This window comes from Electrophorus electricus, chromosome 26 (genome assembly GCF_041902795.1).
Source record: "Electrophorus electricus isolate QZ-2024a chromosome 26, ASM4190279v1, whole genome shotgun sequence".
Lineage (NCBI taxonomy): Eukaryota > Metazoa > Chordata > Actinopteri > Gymnotiformes > Gymnotidae > Electrophorus > Electrophorus electricus.
Window position 1 is genome coordinate 12,305,418 of NC_137522.1, and position 21,556 is coordinate 12,326,973.

The 21,556-nt window shown below is 48.3% G+C and overlaps 1 protein-coding gene across 2 annotated transcripts; it reads right to left on the reverse strand.

Moving 5' to 3' along the window:
• Window positions 1-2: 2 nt before the first annotated feature.
• On the reverse strand, window positions 3-21,203 carry frem1b (Fras1 related extracellular matrix 1b). 2 transcript variants are annotated; one of them, XM_035523307.2, is made up of 35 exons: window positions 20,721-21,203; window positions 19,506-19,854; window positions 18,936-19,030; window positions 18,028-18,317; window positions 17,500-17,699; window positions 16,706-17,029; window positions 16,296-16,404; window positions 16,061-16,192; window positions 13,288-13,632; window positions 12,977-13,119; window positions 12,520-12,716; window positions 11,838-11,928; window positions 11,586-11,753; window positions 11,226-11,434; window positions 11,040-11,133; window positions 10,600-10,852; window positions 9,992-10,186; window positions 8,374-8,556; window positions 8,090-8,286; window positions 7,749-7,974; window positions 7,156-7,300; window positions 6,690-6,831; window positions 6,403-6,598; window positions 6,054-6,318; window positions 4,105-4,519; window positions 3,348-3,549; window positions 3,115-3,259; window positions 2,553-2,682; window positions 2,384-2,456; window positions 1,931-2,080; window positions 1,554-1,840; window positions 1,083-1,253; window positions 560-675; window positions 371-456; window positions 3-298 (listed from the first exon to the last, which is right to left on the reverse strand). In XM_035523307.2, exons 2-35 carry the CDS (start codon window positions 19,737-19,739, stop codon window positions 84-86), a joined length of 6,423 nt encoding a protein of 2,140 aa, XP_035379200.2. In that variant the 5' UTR covers window positions 19,740-19,854; window positions 20,721-21,203; the 3' UTR covers window positions 3-83. The 2 variants fall into 2 exon arrangements, with proteins under 2 accessions (XP_035379200.2, XP_081564550.1); XM_081708424.1 differs by lacking the exons at window positions 17,500-17,699; window positions 18,028-18,317; window positions 18,936-19,030; window positions 19,506-19,854; window positions 20,721-21,203 and adding an exon at window positions 17,230-17,329.
• Window positions 21,204-21,556: the final 353 nt, after the last annotated feature.

Sequence of the window (21,556 nt, forward strand, 5' to 3'; positions counted from 1 at the left end):
TTCACTGCAATGTTTATTTTATGTTTACAAGTTCGAAAGAAGTGGCACAGGTTGGTGTCAAGCATATTTATTGTTTTCTTTTTTTATTTGTTAACCTGTGTAGATGATGAACATAGATATACATGTGATTTGGCTGTACAGTTTTGGGGAATCCATATCTTTTGGTCTTGGGCCAACACACATCTGTGAGAGGAGTGTGCAGGAACCTCCTGGTCTAAAGCCTTGTTTTTCTTGAGTCTGGAGAAGGTCAGTAGCGTACCATCAGTCCAAGACCATCGGCCCGGAGTGCCAGAAAGCCCTGTCCAAACAGCAACCATGAGTGTCTGAACACACGTCATTCCCTAAAACACACAGGTGTCCGCATCCTCACCAATCCAGAATGGTTGTTTCCTGGCGAAGCTCCACAGCCACTTCATATGAGCCTTCGAACGCACGCTTGTCAAATGACTGTCAAGCCTAGATTTGCAGAAGCAGTAAAAGAAAATAGCTGAATTCGCATGTATTCATAACTGTATAAAACGGACGTAAAGATAATGTGGTAGTGCTGTGGTTAACATACGCTGAGCACGCGTGCTGAGCACCGGTCCAGCCAGCTGCACCAGGGCCCAGGATGTAGCACCTCCGTCTGTAATGGGTCCACCCAGGGAGACAGCCAACACTCACAACCTTGGCAGACTAAAAAAGAATGCAGGGAACATTTATTCAGAGAGATATGAATGAATGCTGATAACAGTTGGTGTTGCATTTTCATTCTCCAGGAATTTATGGAGAATTTGTGGAGACGAACAAAGTGCTAGAACTGAATCTTGGGAGAAAGACTGCTCGTGAAGCTACAACCTGGCTAATATATTTCCGTCCTGCCAAGATTTTTGTCTGTGCGGAGATTTCACTCATCACCTCCTCCCCCTCTCCTCCCTCTTCTCCACGACTCCTATGCTCCACCCTTCACCCTTTAGGGGAGGTCTGGCCTTTTAGTGCGGTCTGTGTTCTCCGACCTCCCTTCTGCATGTCTGTTTACACCCCTCGGGCTGTTTAACTGAAAGCATGGCCTGCACCCGCACACAACGATAAGATCCTCCAACCTTGTGCTGGTGTACTGGTGAACCGAAGCCGGCGTCTCTCTGGGGAGCGTCTACTGGTCTGAGGACAGTGGGACGTCCAGCCCAGCTCCAGATGGGCATGACCTCCAGCTCTGGGTGGACACGGGGCACAGGTCCCTCTTCCTCCGGCCTTACTGGGATCATCCCATGGAACTAACAGCAGGACATGACTAAGTACATCACAGTCACCTCACCACAAGCTTGTGTCTGTAGAAGGTCTACAGAACCAGAATTTCTCTAGTAAGTCAAATGACTTCTATAAGAGATTATAAAAGGTTTAATTTTACACAATCAAAGTGCTATTACAAAATCCTAATATTAGAACTCAGATTACTCACTGTCCACGCTTTCTCTTGATTACTTTTTACTTCTGATGAAAATGCCTGTCAAACTGAGAATACCTTTACCTTAGAATAAGGCACTGTGGCTAGTCTGTGAGGTGAGCTGACTCACCGTGTGTCCAGTGTCGCTCATGAGTCTCTTCTGTGTCCTGCCTTGGTTGAGGTCAGGCTGCTCTTGAGCCTCCCCACTGCTGAAGCGGATGAGCTGAGTGCGATGGGGTACGTCCCCTCTCAGCGGCGGCTTGTCCCGTACGATCCCCGTGTTGGGGTCCGGCGTGTGGTCTTCCTCCTGCGGTGCTTGTGGTGCCAGTGGTGGGGACTGGTAGATGCTTGGAGAATGAAGGAGAGGAGGTTCTTTCTCATGGCCCTCAACCACCAGATCATCTGGGTCACACCTACCTGGTGGAGGACACTTTCATATGTAATATAAACTATACTATGTAGCTATACCTTGTATGGTGGTTGTACTGGTGAAAGTTTGGGGTTTACCATCTCGGGGATCCACGATCTCCACCGAGGCTCTGCGTCTCTGTCCCAGAACAGCATTCTTCTGGGCTTTCAGCACCACCTCCAGGTTCTCATGATTCTCCTCCAGCCTGTCATCATTAAGGTGAATGTTCCAAAACTTGATATTTACTCCTACAGTAGTTGAGAAGGAGACAGGCAGGGGGAGACAGAGAGACATAAACACCACATGAACAGTGTAGCTCCCCAGTAATCACCCTTCACACACACGTCAGCAGGCACGCCACAGACCAATCAACATCACAAACCTATTTAATGTGTAAACAAGTAGGAATACCTACAATAAGAACACAAATATATCAAGACTGAACAAGATGCCTGTGATACAAGCATGTGGAACTTTGTAGCCAATGTGAAATTAAAAGTTTTATCATGACGCTCTAATTGTTATCTGTCGTGTTTAAAGTCAAATATCACCTGGATCGAACTGGATCAGACTGGCGGAGCTGTGAGTGAAGTCCTTGCCCACTTTAGCTGTGCCCTCTTGAGCCTGAAACAGCAAAGAGCCGGACGTTTCCAGGACTCCCGTCACCCGAAGCTGGACATCGCGGCCACTGTCTGTATGTTTACTGCTGTGAAATCTCACCTGTATGCCAACGTAGGCGGGGTCCCTGCTGTTCCCACTGCGCATCACCTGCACGGCAAGAGTTCCTGCGTTCTCGCAAACGCGGTAGCAGGAAGCTGTCAGCTCCACACGAGACCACCTGAGTTCCATTCTGGTTTGGCAGATGAGTGCGAGAGCAGTCGTTCACACTAGGACCGCGACGCATAACGCGTCTCCGTACAGGATGCAGCATGCAGCCCCGAGACAAATGACTAAACAAGGCAGCTCAAGCTATTCACTCTGAAAAGTGTTCATTTTGTTGTGGTGTGCTCCATAGTTTAAGACAGAAGCCCCTTCTACAAACACACGAGTCTGTACAAACGCCTGCCAATAATGTCCCTGAACCACATGCAAATTGCACTGATTTTTAATGAACAGAATAGAAATAGATACATTTCAACAGAATCCTCATCTACCCTGAATGCTCTTTCCACTACTAGAACCATATAACGAGAGTAAAATTGTGATGTGAACCTTGAAGTGCAGAAGAGGCTAAATTCTAATCTATAATCCATTTAACTGCACTTTTGCATGTTAATCATACACTTCTGGGAGCACGGTGTTCCCTGCTGGGTCTGAGAGCTGGAACTCAAAGCTGTCTGCCGTGACCTCCATGTCTGAGGGAATGACGTAGCGCAGCGCTTGCTGGTCCACGTCCTTCTGCGTGAAGCGACCTTTGACATATCCACCTGTAAACACCAGAATGTTCCTGTCACATCTGGAGGTCATGTCCACAGCATTAATGCTTCCAGGTCAGCAGCTGCACACAACACCTGCCTGTGATGGCGTTCTCCAGGTATCCAAAGTGTGGTGGACGTGTGATGATGAACTCCAGCTCCTGGTTGGGACTGTCTGGGTCGGAAGCCTGCAGCTCTTTGGAGGTGATGTAGATGACCTGTAGGTAATCTTGTAGTTGCTCTACTGTGCTGGGGGTTCCTTTGTTGACAAGGTTTGGTGGGGTCTTGTCTAAAACTTCTATCTGTTAATTTAGTTGTTCAAAAAAAATAATTTTAAAAAAAAATTAAAAATCTGCTCCTATTAAACAGTTACTATAGTTGGCCACCAGAGGGAGACATCATGACGTATCATGATTATAAAGTGGCCTCGTTTGAGTGATTGATCTTAACGCGTTGATCTAAAAGTAAAACATAAATTACTAAAAAATGCTAAAATAATGGACATATAACAACAGTTGTGGAATATGGCCATGGATTTAATGGAGGTAAGCGGAAGAGTTGGAGTAATGGGAGGTAGTTTCTGTCCCTGCACCGCACTTTTGGCAAGTATGATAATTCCAGTTTCTAGTTACTAACCTTGTGCCGCATTTCAGCTCTACGAACGTCTAGTTTCCACTTGCGCGCAAGATATTGTTAATGTTGTATATTTTAAATGCAGAATGCCAAGCAGAATCACGTGATGGAGAATAAATATCATCATCTTGTGTTACTGCGAGTCCAATATTATTTTTAATGTGTCACGACTAAGCCGCGTTAGTATCGTATAACTTGGCACTGCGAACAGGTGCTGTCGTTACCTGTATTGTGAACACTGTCTCCTTCTCCTGCAGCTGTCCGAAGGCCAGGTAGCCCTTGTTCGTTCCATCAGAGGGCTGAAAGGTGAATCTGTCAATCTTGGCAGGGCTGTTCAGATGCTGGTAACTCAGGTGCATGTTGTCGACATCTAGCTGTGTGAAGCTCTTCTGCGTCAGGGGAAGCCCTTTCAGCAGTAGCCTGCCAAACCGCGGTGGCTGAAGCAGGGCGTACGTCAGGCTCTCCACGGCCGTGTCTGGATCGCTCAGTTTTAGGTGCTCGGGTGAGACGGTCCTTGTGGTGCCTTCGACAAGCTGGAGGCCCGCGTTGATGCTCAGAGTGGGTGGAATCCGGTCAGCGTGTTCCACCGTGAAAACCAGCGAGCCGCCCTTGGAGGTCACGCCGTTGCTGACATCAAAGCTGGACAGGGGAACAGAGCTTATGTCAAACGACGGAGCGTCCCGTCACTATTTAGCGAGCCCTTCCGGTGCTTTTCGGCATAGCAGCATTGTAAACAATTCTGGACAAAAGGATTCTTGTTTAAAAAGAAGCTTAAGGTTTAGTTGAAGTGCTTCTTACCATCTGCTGTGCCATTTGCTTTTTTTGTGTTCTTTGTGAGAATGGGAGCGTGCTCCGGGCCGTGGTGACAAATTCTGGCATCATGCTGGGCCCAAACAAAGGGCTGGAATGGTGCAGGCAAATGAGGAGGGGAGTCCTCACTCAACCCTTCGCCAAACACACACTCCTTCATGCACACGCGCACACACCCACACACACCACCCTGCAGGCGGACTGGTGCCATCCACGGTAAACAGCGTGCCTGTCACCTGGGTGCTGGTCTTTCCCTCTCACTTGGAGCCAAAGCATAGAAACATCTGGCATGGTCATTGTCCCACATTTTTGCTCAGTAATTGTGCCCAGAGTTGCAGTCGTGAAGACGATGCCAGACAGAATTATTACTCTCCTAATAATGCCCATTCATCATCTGCCTGTCACAGGCGAGCAGAGGGAGGAAGAGGACTCCCAAAAAACACCTTCTGCCTCTCCATCTCTCCATCTCTCCCTCCATCTCTCCCTCTCTCCCTCCCTCGCGCTCTCTTGGCCTCTGTCGGCTCCCTGTTTTGACACACAGGTGTTCACTCAGGTGTTTCCCGATCGAAGGTTCTGCTGTCATGAGCTGCCTGCCATTAGAGCAAATACAAGCTGTTCAGCAAGAGACAAAGGCACGCTCTGTCTGGTCCAGCCGAGGCGGTGGCTGTAACAGAACAAGCGGCCCAGAACGGAAGCTCTCACTCTGTGGGGTACAAGAGCTCCAGTGCTCGCGATGTCCAGAGGAAGCAGCGAGACTGCCAGTGGTCATCTGGAAAACACGGTACCGGTACCGTGGTTCTGTGTGCGTCCCCTAGGCTGCGCCAGGCTGCTATGTGCTGCTCCGGACTACAGACGCTGGTGTGGAGCAGGCCTGCCGTTCCATTCTCCCTGTCTAAAGCAGCACCCTCGGCGAGATCTGCCCCAGTCAGGAGTGTATGCCCCCAGCCGCACCACGGGGTGAAGCCCAGCCGAGGTTTCGGGGCTGACAACCCCACTCCCAAACACACACGCGAGGCAGGCAAGGTCAGGCACGCACTGCCTTCTCTGAAGTCTGCCGCCTGCCAAATTGGCCGGAAAAGGACATAAACAGGCTTTCCTCTCATTTCTTTGCCTGTGGTGTTATATGGCTGCCAGAAGGCCACACCTCCTTCCAGACTGCCCTGTGTTTCGCCACAAATACAAATATATGTACTGCCTTAAATTACTAAAAGAGCACAACTGACTCTAGGTCAGATCATTAGAGATATATTCAATGTTTGCATTTAACATCTCACTTCAAATCTCGCTCATTAGAATATTCTGGGTTAATCGGCTTTAAAAGGAAAAGAGTCAGGGAAAGGGTCTTCAGTCTGATGGGACCGACCTGAAGGAGTCGCGGTCAGCAGAGTGGCTGTTGTCGTGCGTGTAGCACACCCGATGGGCTGCCACGTCCATGTGGGTGAAGGAGAACAGGGGGACGCCCGGGCGCTGGGCCATGTGCAGGTGCCCGTGCCGGGGCGGGTCGGTCACGGTGTAGACGAGCTCATCGGGCAGGCTCCCGCTGTCCATCGTCAGCAGGACGTCAGTGGTCAGCACCACCCTGTCTCCCTCCATTACTGTCACGGACTGGGTGGTCAGAGCGATGTGACCTGCAGAAAGCCATTTGGTCAGTCTGAGGGACGCACAGCCTGGGAAGGTTGCGCGCGTGAAAACGAGGGCGACGCTTTTCGTACCCTTTGGAACGGCGCGGACGGAGATGAAGAAACTCTGCGACGGTGTCTGGTTGTCCATATCGCTGAGGTAAAACTGGAACCTGTCGTGGCCTTTGAACTCACTGAACGTTGTGTGTTTGTACCACAGGCGGTTCATCTCCACGTCCTCCTGCGTAAAGTTCTGTCCCGCGCCCAGGTCCGTCCACCCGGCCGTCGTCTGCACACAGTTGCGCGGGACACGCTGGCACATGCAGTCTTAAGCGTCACTGTGGATGTGCATTGCTCGTGCTGTTTCACGAGGGGCTGACCTTGAGTTGCAGAAGGCCGAACCTGGGGCTTGCGCTGAGGATGTAATAGAGCTGGTTGCTGGGGGTGTCCCGGTCCTCCGCCTCCATGACCATGCTGGAGATCACCCTTCTGTCAAGAGCATCCAGCTCCACTCCCGCGTTCCTGTGTGAGAGGAACAGGGAGAGAGACCACTGCCAAGCCTTCAAGCTCACGTCAGAGCTAAATTAAACCCAGATGCATTGCACCCTCCGCCAAATCCCGCAAGTCAAAACATAAACTCAAATAAAACAACCCTCCTGATCTTTGGGGAAACTGGTAGAATGAAGTGCCGCGACTTAGCGAAGGCTGTCATGTGATTTCCAGCCACGTGGGGTACTGTGGGTTCCCCGGGCGCATGTGCCTTACAGAAGGCTCTGTCCATCCTTAAGCCCCTCCCCCTTTCTTATATCTGTCTGGCTTATATCTATCTGGCTTGGGCGTCCTTACTTGAGGAGACGAGGCTTTTCATCGTTCACTGGTAGGACGTGGACCCACGCTGTCCCCTGGACAGAGTGACTACCATCTGACAGCTGAATGGTGAAAGTGTCCTGAAGGGTGTCTGTGTCATCATGCATATACACGACCTCCATTCCTGATGACCATCACAAGAGGGACAGAGTGAAGCAATGCTTGAAAACACAGAAGACAAAGGACACACGTAAGAAGAAACCTCTTTCAAGAACCTTCGGTTACTCTCACTGACAGGGCACCTGCATTTCTGTGGCGCTCTCTCACTGTCTAACAGGGTGTCCTGTGTGATCACCAGCTGCTCAGTGGCTGGGAGGTACTTGCTCAGGAAAGGACTCGGCGCATGAGGCACAAGCACTGCAGGCCTCCATGACCTCTGTCTCCCGCAACATCTGTTCAGGGAGCCTGGACCCTGGAGACAGCAAACCAGTGCCCTCTACACTGCCGGTCCATGCTGCCTGTGTTATGCTCACACCCTGCCCCCCCCATGACTGTGTTCTATTACCCCCCTCCCACCCACACACACACACACACACACACACACACACACTGGCGGCTGGAGAGGAGCTGACCTTGTCGCAGGGCTTGTATGGTGAAGGAATGCACTGGCAGGCTTCTCTGCTGGAGCTCCACACCCGTCCCTTTATACCGGCTCATCTCATGCCCATAGGTGCCGTCCAGCAGAGTCCCATGAGCAGGGGGCACCAGGACAGCGATGCTCAAGGTGTCTGGTGGGGCATCCAGGTCCACTGCATCGAGGATAGTGGGGTTCAGACCTGTCACTCCTCCCTCTATGACCTTCGGCCATAGAGGAGCAGACAGACAGACAGACAGACAAGTGAGTTTGCCGAAGCATGACTCGTTTCATTCTGAAATGTTATTCTGAGGTCTCAGGCCTGTAAGTGTGACAGACCGTGAAGTTGAGCAGCTGCAGAGATGGGGCCTCGTCGTTGGTGGGGTCGATTATGATATAGAAGGACACAGGCCCCGATTTATGGACCCCATCACTGACAGCAATAGTGAAGTGGTCAGCGATGGGCTCCACACCCTGGTGGAGGGACTGGACATAGTTGATGAATCCAGAGCTCAGGTGAAGCTGGCTGAAAGAAACTTCATTCAGACAGTACGGCTTAATGGACGTCTGGGAGAGTGGCTCGTGGCAATGTCTGCAGGTGGGGCCCGGGGATTAGCACTGACCCACTCGGATTCCAGCGTTGCTCTTCTCAAAGCCTGGCGAGGGCAGCGTGTTCTCCAGAAAGCCGTGCTGAGGCTCCGTCTCCAGGTGGAAGGTTAACTGCTCAGGCTCGGTGTCAGGGTCCGTGGCCGCCAGCGCTCCCCGACACAGACACACACTAGAGCCCTCTTCAACCACCATGCTTCCTAAAAGAAAGACAAAGCAGGTAGGATTATTTCAGCAAGAATTCAGTTGCTGTTAGCCAGCCTGCATTTCTGTAATATTTTAGGTTTTCTGAGGTATTTTTACATTCCACTCTACACTGTCAGTGTGCAGAGTCAGAGAGTTGTTCCCTGGGATCCTTCGTGTTTGTTTGTCAGTTGATTTGCCATGATTTATTCCCTCTCACTTTACCTGATACTACTTTTCTATCACCCACGCTCCTCACTCTCTCCATCTCACTGTTTCTGTCTCTCTCTCTCTCTCTCTCTCTCTCTCTCCATCCCCCCACACTCTCTCTCTCCTCCCTCTGTCTCTTGCTCCCTTTCGGCTCCTGGCCAGCATGCTGCCACCTGGCTGCTGATAAAGCCATCATGCCCACGCTTACTGGCATCTGCTCCCATTTACCGCACTGATACATAATGAATGGGGGGTGGGCATGGAGGCGTCTGCGTTGGGATCCGGCCCTGCAACGAGGGGGAGCAGGGAATTAATGACCAGCAGTCTGGGATAAAGGTGATGGTTTTATCATCCCTGAATGAGGCAGGCAGGGCAAGCCAGACTCCCCCTCGTTCCGCTGGCTTAATGCTCTCAGTTGTTCACTGTAAGTTAATTAAAACAATTGCATTCCATCCTGCGCTAGCCCAGCTTTGGTGTGCAGTAGCCATCTTGGAGAGTTCTTTCCCCTTTTCTTTCCAAGGATTTGGAGAATTAGGAGATCAGTGTTGGGACCGTGTGGGAGAGGGGAATCTTGGCAGCAGGAGCTGCGGTGCGGCGGATCGGGCCGAGTCGTCTTTTTAAAACAGGGACGATGCCTCTATTGTCTTCTGCTCTGCCTCATTGTCCAGCTGCGCCCCGGGGGTCGGTGGGGTTGGGGTGTCGTCGGGCGTAACGGCTATCTCGTGCCACGCTTCCCGCTGTAATCCCATTCAGATGACTCCAGGCCCAGCAGCAGGAATGCTGGGATACCATGTGAACCAGTGCCCAGCCACTGTGCTCCTCCCTGCCATTGTCTCACTGGAGCCGCTGTTTTCTATTGATAAGTACAAGCATTTTTTTGGCAGTCTGTGGAGTTTAGAGAAAATGCTGCCTTGACCTGAATCTACTGTATGGAGACACAACGCACAGTGATTACATGATGTCCAGGCTGTAGTCTATCACCATTAGTTTAAATCCAGAACACGCACAGGTCCAAAGAATGCGCTGGATGTTTTGTTTAGTCCTTAAATAAAGACGCTTGCCATTACAATGAATGAATTACATATCAGCCAAAGACTTGGAACAATGAACAACTTGTCATAATTGAGAAATCCGCATTGTCTTTCACCTCCTACTGGTCTAGAGGCAACACATGCATGACCTTCACCAAGCAGCTAGCCCGCCTTTCCTCCGAAGTACTGCTGGTCTTTACTAGTTGTTTACCTGTTGTTATGGATGGCGGCTGATTGTTGACAGGAAGTATAGTGATGTTGAGGTCATAGACAGGAAGTGTTCCATGTAGAGGGGCAGGCGGAGGGAGGGCTTCTTCCTGGCAGCAGCCATCTGCTGTCCCGCCCTCCCCATCTGATACTATGATGGTGATGATGTCTGACACGGGATGTGGGCCAATCTCACCTCCTACATACAGAAACAGCCAATGGGAAAACAACACGTATCTGTCCTTACAGACATGGATCTCATTTCCTACATCAGGAAAATGGCATATGGGTAAACATAACAAATATCGGTGCTCAAAGATACAAATCCCACCTCCTGTTTACACAGAAACAGCCCACGGGGGAACAGTAAATACTGGCTGTTATAGACATGGATAATTTGAAAATCAAAAAGAAATGCTCCTGATACACAAGTTTCTGTTATGTGCATTGCCTTCGTCTGCTCGCTACTTTGGAAAGTGGTCTTGCACAACATTCCAGTAGGACAATCATAATACTTGAATTGAACAATATGCCATGAGCTTCATCGTCACATGCAGCATCTGGTGCGGTCATCACCACACGATGTGGGCAGACGCATGCTTGTCCCCTCACCTGTGTGCAGGTAGGACATGAGACCATGGAGCACGTCGGACTGGGAGAACTTGTCCACGGTGACCCTGTTCCTCTGCAGCACACCGCGGCCAGGGGTCCGTGCCAGCATGTAGGTGAGCCGCGTGTCGTCGCTGTCGGCATCCGTGGCGAACAGGTGCTCAGCGGTGATGTGCACGTGGCCTCCTTCCTCACAGGACAGTCCCGTCCGAAGGCCGGAGCCCAGACGCGGAGGCTCATCGTTCACAGGGAGGACCTAAGCGCGGGACAAACCGGACACCAACAGGACCAAACCCGGGCCAGAATTAGCACTGTTTGGCCAAGATGGGGTGGCTTCTCTCTGAGAAGCGCTGTTTTTGGTTTTTACCAATGCTGCAGTTCCCCTTTGTTGTGAGGGTCTGAATTTCATTTAGATCTCTGTTCTGTCTTGACTTCTCACTCACTTGGATAAGGAGTTCGCCCTGAGCAGAGTTGATCCCATCCGTGATCTGGAGACCTATACTGTCTCTCACAGTTTCAGAGTCGTCATGGATGTATCTGCCAAAACAAGGACGCCAATTTCAACGGACCTTTGCAGCAGTAATACCTGCACAGGGTGTGAGGAGGTGTCCGTCTGGCTGAGCTCCTACCTGACTCTTAGTGCTTTCAGGTCCTGCAGGAGGAAGCTGTCCCCCTGGAGTAACAGCGCCCCCTGGAGCTCCAGGCGCCCATGGCGGGGTTGCGTCTGCACCTGCACCCTGAGCTTCTCCTCAGGGCTGTCTGCGTCCCGCACCAGCAGGTGCTCCTCCACCAGGAAGACTCCTTGCCCTTCTTCTACCCTCAGCAGGTTAGTGAACATCTGCAAGTCAGTAGCAAGGAAACACTTGAAATCACAGCCTGCAGTATTATTTATTTTGAATTGAATTGAATTACATAGGAAGATTTTCATCTTTATAACAATAATATTTGTATAGCATATTCATTGCACGGATTTCAGACAGTTACATTACCTCTGGAGCTTGATTATCCACAGGTGTGACTGTAATGTTGAATACAATCCCAGCGAGAACACCGCCCTGCTGGTCACTTACAGAAAAGATAAACTGCACAAAGAGTGGCTCAGGACCAATGTCCTCTATGGGGGGCATGTAGCCGACCTTGTGGTGAGTCACTGCATGCTGATAAAAGAAAGGTTGAATGTTATAAAGCCAACGGTACCAAGGTCTCAGACACCACTAGACTCGCAGGCCTCCCTGGCATACCTGTGTGAATGATCTGAGCACTGGAACCATAGCATCTTTTTTCATGGACTTTGCACTCTCTGTGTAGAAGAGTCTGCCTGCATCTGGTAGCCTGGAGATGAAAAAACATTAAATGGATTTTGGAGAGCTAGATCTTTAAAAAAAAACAAAAACGTCCAAAGCCAGAAATTGTATATTAAATGTAAAGAACTGACAGACGCATGAAACCCACTGAAACACCCCAGCATTTCTAACTTGTGCACTAATAACATTTTTATTTAGCACCTTGTTTGCATACATAGCACATCTTAAATTATTTGAAGTACTATATGTGTAGAAATACTTAAGTACTGTGCTATATTTACCTACTATGCTTCAAACAGCTTCGTACTGATCTACAATGCTTCGTACAGCTATATATTGACCTATATATACTCTATATTGGCCCATTGAACAGCACTATACTGACCTCCTATACTTCATAAAACTGTACTGATCTACTACCACAGTTTTCCTGTCCTTGTTGTGGGCAGGTTACTGAGTACCAAGATTTTCTCTCCAGCATCTTAACAAATATGTTCTCTTCAGCCTTCTCAGGTCTCACTCCCTGCCATGTTAAATAAACTAGGCCTAAAATTTTTTTTTTCATGTTTCTGTATTATTATTCATAAGATATGTTTCGTAAACAAAACACAGCACATACCCAGTCTTGAGTGGGCTGAAACAGGGCTGGGAGACGGTGTACATGAGGTCAGTGTCTGGGTGCTCAGGGGCTCGGAACTGAAGGTGACTCTGTGTGATGTAAACAACCTCCGTCTCTTTCACTGAGAGGGAGCGGAGCGTGCCAGAGACCTCCACTGGCAGCTGGTCCTTTACTGGGAACACGTGGACCACCACTGTCTGTGAGTCCAGCAGCGTGGAGAGTCAAATACAGATAAACAGCTGCAAATACACATCTACAACTGCAACAGTACATTGTCAAGTAGAAATTATGATTATTGTTATCAATATACAAAAATGAAAGGATAAAACTATAATGCAGGTATAATGATGCTACCTGCAATATAACTGTACATTGCTATCTCTGTATAACTGTATGTTGCTATAATTTTATAATGCTATAGCTAATCGACATACTCCTATTAGCACAATTCCCTCACGTGTTTGTGGGAGAGATTTGGAGGTTCATGGATGTCAGAGAGGATGAATTCAAACAAGTCTTCAAACATCTCGTCTCCTGAGTGTCTGTAGTAGATCAGGCCCTGAAACAAGTCTTTCTGCAGGAATGACTCAACTGGAACACCTGTTTAGTTTATGACATACAGATCTGTCACATAGCCAGTTTGCACTTTTTTGTGACCTGGTCAGTGACATCTACAAGGTTTGTTATTGACCTGAATTCAACAATGTCATGGACGTGTCGGGTTTGCAAGCACTAGTTGCTGAAATAAATTTCAGCTGTACTGCTGACCTGGGTCTTGTGGAGAGGTCTTTCTGACCAGATCTCCTGCACGGGGGAGGCTTACGAGCCGGTACTGAATGTAATCATCGCTGGAGTCCAGGTCAGTTGCTAGGAGCATGTAGTCCTCCACCAGCATGGCGCTGCCCTCCTGCACCTCAAAGGCCACGTTGTTGATGAGGAAGGGGGGAGTATCGTCCTTGGGGAGGATGTAGATGGGGAACTTGTGACGAATGCTGTGGCGACCGTCTGTGATCCGGAACACGATGTGGTCCCTGGAGGTGTCGCTGTCCGAGTGATGATAAACCACCGCGCCATCACGGAGGTCCTTCACCTTGAACATGAAGCCCCTTCCACCTGGACAGCAGCGAACAAAAGGAGGTTTGGTTTCTCAGCAGGCTCCTGTCAATGGTACTTAAGTATGTAAAAATGTGATGCCCTCATTTTCTTAAATCAGTTCTGTCGGTGCCACTTGGACATTTGTCAGAGGACCTATTTCAGGTCAAAGGCAGTCTAAATCTGATCCCATTGCACCCTTTCCCTGTCTGTTCACTTTCTATTTCATCAGATGTTTTCAAGCATGGTTTTCTTCACTGCCGGACATGAGTGTGAATATATAACAAGTTCTGCTTTGGCCTGAAGACACATGCACTCTGGCTTGGCCTCTGGCTTGGCCTCCACTGCAGGAAAACATAAAAGAAAGATGGCGTCTTTCCCAGGCCGGCGATGACTGCCGCCCATACAGTGGATGGGCATGCTGCATTTGCCAGGGAGACAGTAGAGCAAGGTCACCAGACACATTGAGTGATGACTGGTTGCACAGTAAACCTAATTAGCAACTTTATGGTTACACTGGAGTCCAGTGGAGAAGCAACTTAGTAATTGGGCCCTTAGGTTTGTTTTGGGCATGATGCCCAAAAGAGGCCTGAAAAGAATTGCTCTGTGTATATGCCTGACGCAGAGGACGGAGCGTGGAGACAGGGAAGGCAGTGTTCCATTTGGTTAGCGGCGCTAGACCACCGATTGGTGACTCTCCCCATGGTCAGAGAGCCCTAGTGGCAGGGCCGAGTGATCAGTCTGCAGTGGCCCTCCAGGCTGTCTAGAGAGGGACTTCTGTGCTGGACCAGCGCTCATGCTAAACTCCAACACGCCTGTACAAAAATGAGCAAACAGGTGCTTCTGAGTACAGGGAGCGGCTGGACTGGAGAGCCAAACTTTTGAAGCAGTTTTGGTCTTGATGAGGAGATCAGTATATCAACAATGGCATATTGATGTAAAATGTAGAAATGAAAAGAAAGAAAATGTAGTAATTAAGGTAATTGAAGGCTAACTGCCATTGATCAAGCAGACTTAAGGCACTGGGCCATGAGCCTGGGGATCCTTCTAATCAGACAAACAACAACCACCACCACCACCACCACCACCCAGCAGCACCCCTGAGAGAGACTGCAGGCAGTAGGACTCCATAATTATATTTGCTGATGACTCCTCAATAGTTGGGCTGATCTCGGAAAACGTGGAGATGGCCTACCTGGCCCGAGGTGGAACACCTGGCCGAGCGGAGTAGAGACAACAACCCGGACCTTAACACCTCTAAGTCATTCAGGAGACCAAAGAAGAAAGACCACCTCCCTCTCCTCTTCTCACCTCCACCTTCCCCGACACATACATGGAGAAGCTGTGGAGAGGGTGGAGAGTCTAAAGTTCCTTGGAGTCTGTGTCTCAGAACTGCTGACATGGACCCCCAACACTCCACACCCAGTCCAAAAAGCCCAATACGGACCTTTGTACCTCAGGAAGCTGAAACAGGCCCAGCTCCCACAGAAGCTCTTGCAGAGTTTGTACTGGAGCAGCACTGAATGCGTCCTGACCAGCTGCTCAACAGTGTGGTGTGGAGCTGCATGGCGTGGTGAAGGAGGCACAGTGTGCTGTTAAAACAGGGTCCCACACATGGACCCCATTATGTCACCCACAGAAGAAGAAGGCTAGACACCACACACTCCACAAACACTATAGTCACCCACACACACACGCATGCATGCACACAGCCACTCTCTGTTACCACAGGCACTACTATTACAAATACGGCATCAATTTATAACACCCAAAAGTGTAAATTTAGTTATGCATGTTGAAACGGAAATTGAATTTTGTAGCTTGCGCAATGTTAACATTTAACAGTTGTGTTGCCATTGTGACCTTCATGGAAGACGTGAGATACCAGTTTTCAGTGCCTGAGTATAAAGAGAATAAAGATTCTGTTCTATTTTATTCTCTTCTTTTCTGTTCTATTCTGCGCTAGCAGGGCTGACAGCGAAGCGACCTCTTGTCGTGCATCTGGTCTGTGTGCACGCTGGCGTGAAACGACGTGCGTCTTCACAGTCTGCTCCGTGCAGGCCCTGTGAGCGAAGACGGCGGCCGTCTCACCACCCGCTAGAGTGGAAAGACAGACACTGGGACACTGGGACGGTGAAGACATCTTTGCACAGAGGGCCTCTGGCAAAATGTCGCCGGTGCATTTTATGCACCTGATTAGCGAACTCACACAGGACACCTTGTGCATGCTAGCTGAGCCGTGTGCGCAACTCCGCACGCCTTATGAGCGTTAGCAGAACGGAAAATTGCAAGGTTGTGGTGACTGCATGCTAATGCCCCCCTGTGTGTCGATATGGATTAGAATCTGTGATGGGAAAAATCACATTCCTTCTGCCTGCTTCTGTAGTGACTTCTGTAGATAACTGGTACAAGGTCTGTTTCTCTTGTGGCACCAAGCATGATATTACACCTCGAACACTCAGTCGTCCATGCAGAGGACCGTCCACGGCTATCAGAGTCACAGCGTCTATGTTATCATTGTCAACAATCTGTAGGTTCTCCCATGTTATTGGTCTGGACTGACCCTCCAGTAGATCCAGCCCTGTGCAAAAAACCCCACAAATCATTACAATTGGTATGAATATAAAGTATTGAACATTACATTAAGTACAGGGGTTTTACTTCAAACAAAACATGCTCCATACCGAGATTCCAGGAGACTCGTGGACTGTTTGTTTCTGCCGTGCGGATGGATATGTGAACCGTAACAGGAGGACTAGCTGCAAAGAAGCTGTCAAGAGCCTGGAACTCAAACTGAGACACAACAACATGCCTCTGAACATTAATAGTTACTAAGAGCATTTATACTGTGCAAAAGAATATCAGAAAACAACAGAGAAAACTTTAATGTTTATTAGTAATAATTAAATCTCAGAGGTATAGTGATTAGTCAGTTTCTCTTTCATGTTTTTAAAACCTGCTTTTTTTTTCCTCTGGAGCAAGCATGACTCACTTTCTGAAATCTGGATCACAGCAGCCAGATCTGGCTTAGAGTGGTTGGCTCTGTGGGCCTGGTGTGTGAGCAGAACTACATACACACTTGGCTTCTGTTCACCTCATAGTTCCTTCTGCGGGTGTGGCTGCTGTTGGGCGGCTGGTACGCGATCCTCATCTCGTTCAGGTCTGGCCAGGAGAACGAGGACACGGCCTTGGTGTGATCATCCAGGTGGGTGATGTAGCCCTCCGCCGGCGGCCTGGTCACGTTGAAGGCCAGCCTAGTATGAGGGCTCTCTTCGTCTGTGGCGTCCAGCGTAGCTGTGGTCACAGGGGTCAAGATGAACTGGTCCACCTCCAGAACAAGCGTGGACATGAAGGCGGCACGGGGTGGCTGGTTCGGCATGGCACCATGGATTAGCACGGGGAGCCACACGCTCTCGGCCTGGACGCCGATCAGGAAGCGCACACGCCAGAAAGCACAGAAAAGGGTCATCAATGTGCAAAAGGCAGAAAGTACCACATATACAATTTGTAAAAATGTATATAAACCTTCATATCCAAAGCTTGATTTTATATATAAATTTATATGAAACTATAAATACAGAATGTGAAAAATGATTTCAGTTATTTAATCATTAGTACCATTATTTAGTGTTTGCCAACCAATTCCTCAGAGTCACCAAACAGTTCATATTTGTTGCTGAGGTGCAGCTGTACCAGGTGTTCTGTGTTCTTTAATGTTTAGTTCAGGTGTTTTGGGAGCTGAGACAGAGGAAGACTGTGAGACCATCTGTGGGACCGTCTGAGAAGCGCTGCTGTAATTGGTTAATTCTGTAACACCAGTGAGAGCAATCTGCAGGAACGTATGAAGGTGCGATTAGAAAAACCACAGCTGCTGGTGGCGTCTCTTACCTCCAGCAAGGCTCGGCTGTTCTGGTCCCTGAGCTCCACTCTGATTGGCACGTAATCGATTTCTGGTGAAGGCGGGCTAAGATGTTGGTACTTCAGCCCTGAGGTGAGGAACTCACTGCAGCTGGTCTTCAAGAAGTTCACCTCCCTGCTGTTATGCACACAGGCCTTATTTCCAGGGCAAGATATGGCAGTTTGTCGACCTTGATGATAAGAAAAATTATATTGAAGTAAAACACATTTTATAAATTGTAAAGTGTATATGAGCTGTAACTGATGTGCTATGACATTTTCATCATGTATACTTAAGAAACTAAGAAAGAAACACTTTAAATAGATCTCACCTACATTTTACAATAAATGTAACTGTACTTTAGAGAGAGACCAACATCTGATTAAATAAGTAATTAACAATGGAATATTTTTTAAGCATTGTTTAACAATTTAAGCGCAAGCGATGAATTTACTACATGCTAGAGTATGACTGAAAGCAGGGTTCTTGCTTCCCATATAGCGAGTACAGTGCATTACCTTTCCTTGGCCCAGGAGCAGGTTCAGAAGCCTGGTCTCTGAGGGCAGGGTCCTCTGTCACCACCTGACCCAGCATAGGAATGCTGATCTCAGAGCTGAGCAGGCGAACGACACAGCTCACATTGTGCCGAGTTCTGAAGGACAACACGTTGCTGTCGATGGCGTTGGAGAGGCCGTAGAACTCTGGAACCACCAGAGCAGCGCTGCCAAACTCTACCAGGCTCTTCTCAGGTGCTATCACCTCCACTTTCAGCATGAATGACTCAGTAAATGTCTCAATATCTGTGAACCTGGCACAATACACACAGTGCACTGTTCTAGGCTAAAGAAACAAGATGATGTGTTGTGCAAAAATTGTTACATTGTTTTACTTTAAATGATCTGCAATCATAAAGTTGTAGTGTTGATTTTTACAGTTTTACAGTGGTGAGGATGAACATGAAGTATAAAGTAAATAACAGTTCTCCTGTGGTGAAATTCCCCTATAGTGGAATTATTCTATTGTGAAATTCATCTATAGTGAAATTCCTCTACAATTAAATTTCCCCATTGTGAAATTCCTCTATAGTGAAATTCTCCTATTGTAAAGCTTTACTGTTGTGAAATTCCCCTATTGTGAAGTTCCTCTATAGTGAAATTCCCCTATAGTGAAGTTCCTCTATAGTGAAATTTCCCTATTGTGAAGTTCCTCTATAGTGAAATTTCCCTATTGTGAAGTTCCTCTATAGTGAAATTTCCCTATTGTGAAGTTCCTCTATAGTGAAACTCCCCTATTGTGAAGTTCCTCTATAGTGAAATTCCCCTATTGTGAAGTTCCTCTATAGTGAAATTCCCCTATTGTGAAGTTCCTCTATAGTGAAATTCCCCTATAGTGAAGTTCCTCTATAGTGAAGTTCCGGTTTGTGTACCTGTAGACTCTCAGCATGACTATGTCCTCCTCCAGTAAAGGACTGCCATTATGGACATATTTTACCTCATCAGGGAGGAAATGGCAGTCAAATACCTGTGAAATGGATCATGTGAAAGAGTTTATTTGTATACAGCGCTCCAGTGGGATAGGTTTACCAGAGCCTTGCTTCATGTCACTTTTTCCTTAAGCTTTTCTTTAATAGCAATTTCAGTTTCCAACTGAAGAACATATCAACTACCTTAGGTACTGATGGACTCACACTAAAAGCAGAACAGCCTAATCTTCCTTCTGGAGACTCATCTGACGGAGACATATTGCTACCTCTGATCCCAGAGATCTACTTTCCTGTAGGGAATAGTCTCCACTGCTTCACGACACTTCCAAGATATATACCTTCCTAGCCAACTTTAGTTCCAGCCCTGTCTACTCCACATCTTCACATGCTCCCACAGGGTCTGACTAGGATGAGGGGTTTTAGGGTTGTAGGAAGGTTGGAGCTCTCTCTGCTGGTTACTTCCACAGTGCAGTGTTGTAAATCGCTGAGGTGTGAGGAGCACATGATCTTTACCTGTGGCGTGAGTTTGCCCACCCTCTGTGTCACGGGTTCATTGAGCACCACCTCCACTTTGCAGGCCTCTGAAGTTGCGTCTGTGTCGAACTGCAGCTCTCGTGTGGTCACTGATACACTCTGACCTCTGAAAACTTGCAGACCAGAATTCACCTTCAGCACATTCTCTGTCTGGCCCAGAGATAGCAAGTAGCTTAGGGTGACCAGCATCCATGTGAGGACCACCACCCCCATCTGTTCAGACTGTTCAGTTGCTTTTCCAAACACTAGTCTTGGTGGTGAAGAAATCCAAGAACGTCCTCCGTAGAAAGGAGTCAGACGCTCATTTCCTACTGGGTCTTGCCAGAGCCTAGGAAATGAACGTGGTTAAAATGAAAATGTTCCTTTGTGGTGAGTTAACAGTTAGGTCTTAGGTTGGTTTGTGTGGCCTTAAAACATTTTGCTTTCTGCTTCACTACAGCCCCAGTGCACTGTGGGAAGGGAAGAGTTAACCCCCGTAAACCAGTGTAAGAGTGCTGGGAGCTGAAGCACAGGCGAGATCAAAGTGACACAGGAACCTCCGATTCTGACGCACACCAGAGCAGCAGCAGAGCCGCAGGTGTTGGATCTCAGAGCAGCATGTTCTGGCATCTCTACACACAGCCACGGAGCAGATGAAGGAAAGCTTACTGGAGGGTTGGCCTGAATAGATATTGCAGCTGTACCTGCTTCTAATGAGTGACTCAAGGTAAATCAAAAACATACTTCCTGCCTGGTGATAATCATACCTCATTGAGGAAATATTTTGCCTCTTTAGTAATATTTAGACGCGTTGGGGGCGAGTATTCATGACGGACAAAGCCGAAAGGGATTTTAGAGGTTAAATCCTTCTTCCAAATGATTTGAAATATGTCTTGGTGCATTTTTGAAAGCTTTGATGTATTAAAAGGATATGCAGTACCCACTGTACTTGGAGAACATGTAGTCAAATGTATAAATGGAGACTTAATACTTGTAAACTTGTTCAGCCAAATTGGAGCCAATTTAAAGACTGATAGCATAAGCTCTGCTGTTACCTTGGGACACATTAAAAACAGTGAAGACAGATGCAAACCCAACAACTGCCATTTGTCTCATTAGGAGAAAAGGTCTATGAAACTAACTCTGGATTTTTGATCTCTGGTTCTTGTAACCTCATGCTATTGTCAGGTAGAAACACAGTGCGTTGTTACATACCTGCGTCAGCTGGCCTTCACTGCAGAGAGGTTGTAGAAGAGTCTGGCGACAGAAGAATCTTGACAGGTTAGTCTTTCTGAAAAGATATGAGGGTCCGAGCGCAGGCACGCCTTTGCTGAAAGGGACCACCGTGAGTCATACCAAAAGAAAACAGAGAGAGAAAGAGGAGAAGAACCGCAGCGTGAAGGCTGACACAACTGTCGAAGACTACCCCCCTGTTAGGGCTTAAAGCGAAGGAGCGCCATACAGCAGGAAGAAAGAGAGAGAGAGAGACGGGGAGAAAAGGAAACAGGAGTGTGACAGAGTGCAGGAAAAGTTAGATCTCCAAACACAGGAAAAGTGCAGAGCAGTTCCAAGAGTTTCTACCCCTCTACTGCTGCCTCGCTCTCGCAAACCCAGATGTTGTTATTCCCTAAAGAAGGCATGCCGCAGACCTACTGTTCCCTCAGACGGAGAGCGGGGGGATCGTCGGGAGGGGAGACAGTGGAGTGGAGGGTGGAAAATGGTAAAAGATGTGTGTCTTTGTTCAGGCACTCAGAAGCTCAATAGCAACTGTGAGTGAGTGGTCAGGTTTTCAGGTTTAAGCAGCAGATCTGTTTGCTGAGCTCCAGGGACTTTGATGTTTTATGGCATTCAGGGCTTCAAGACGGGGGAGGGGGGATGAAGAGAAGGCGCTAAAACATGCACACACATTCACATGCACAAACACACACACAGTTTCTAAAAGACACACAAATTTATTCTTCCCAACATGCATACACTCACCTAACACACAGACACAGTAATAAATACACACTCTCTACAAACAGCTATACAAACACTCCCTACAACTCATC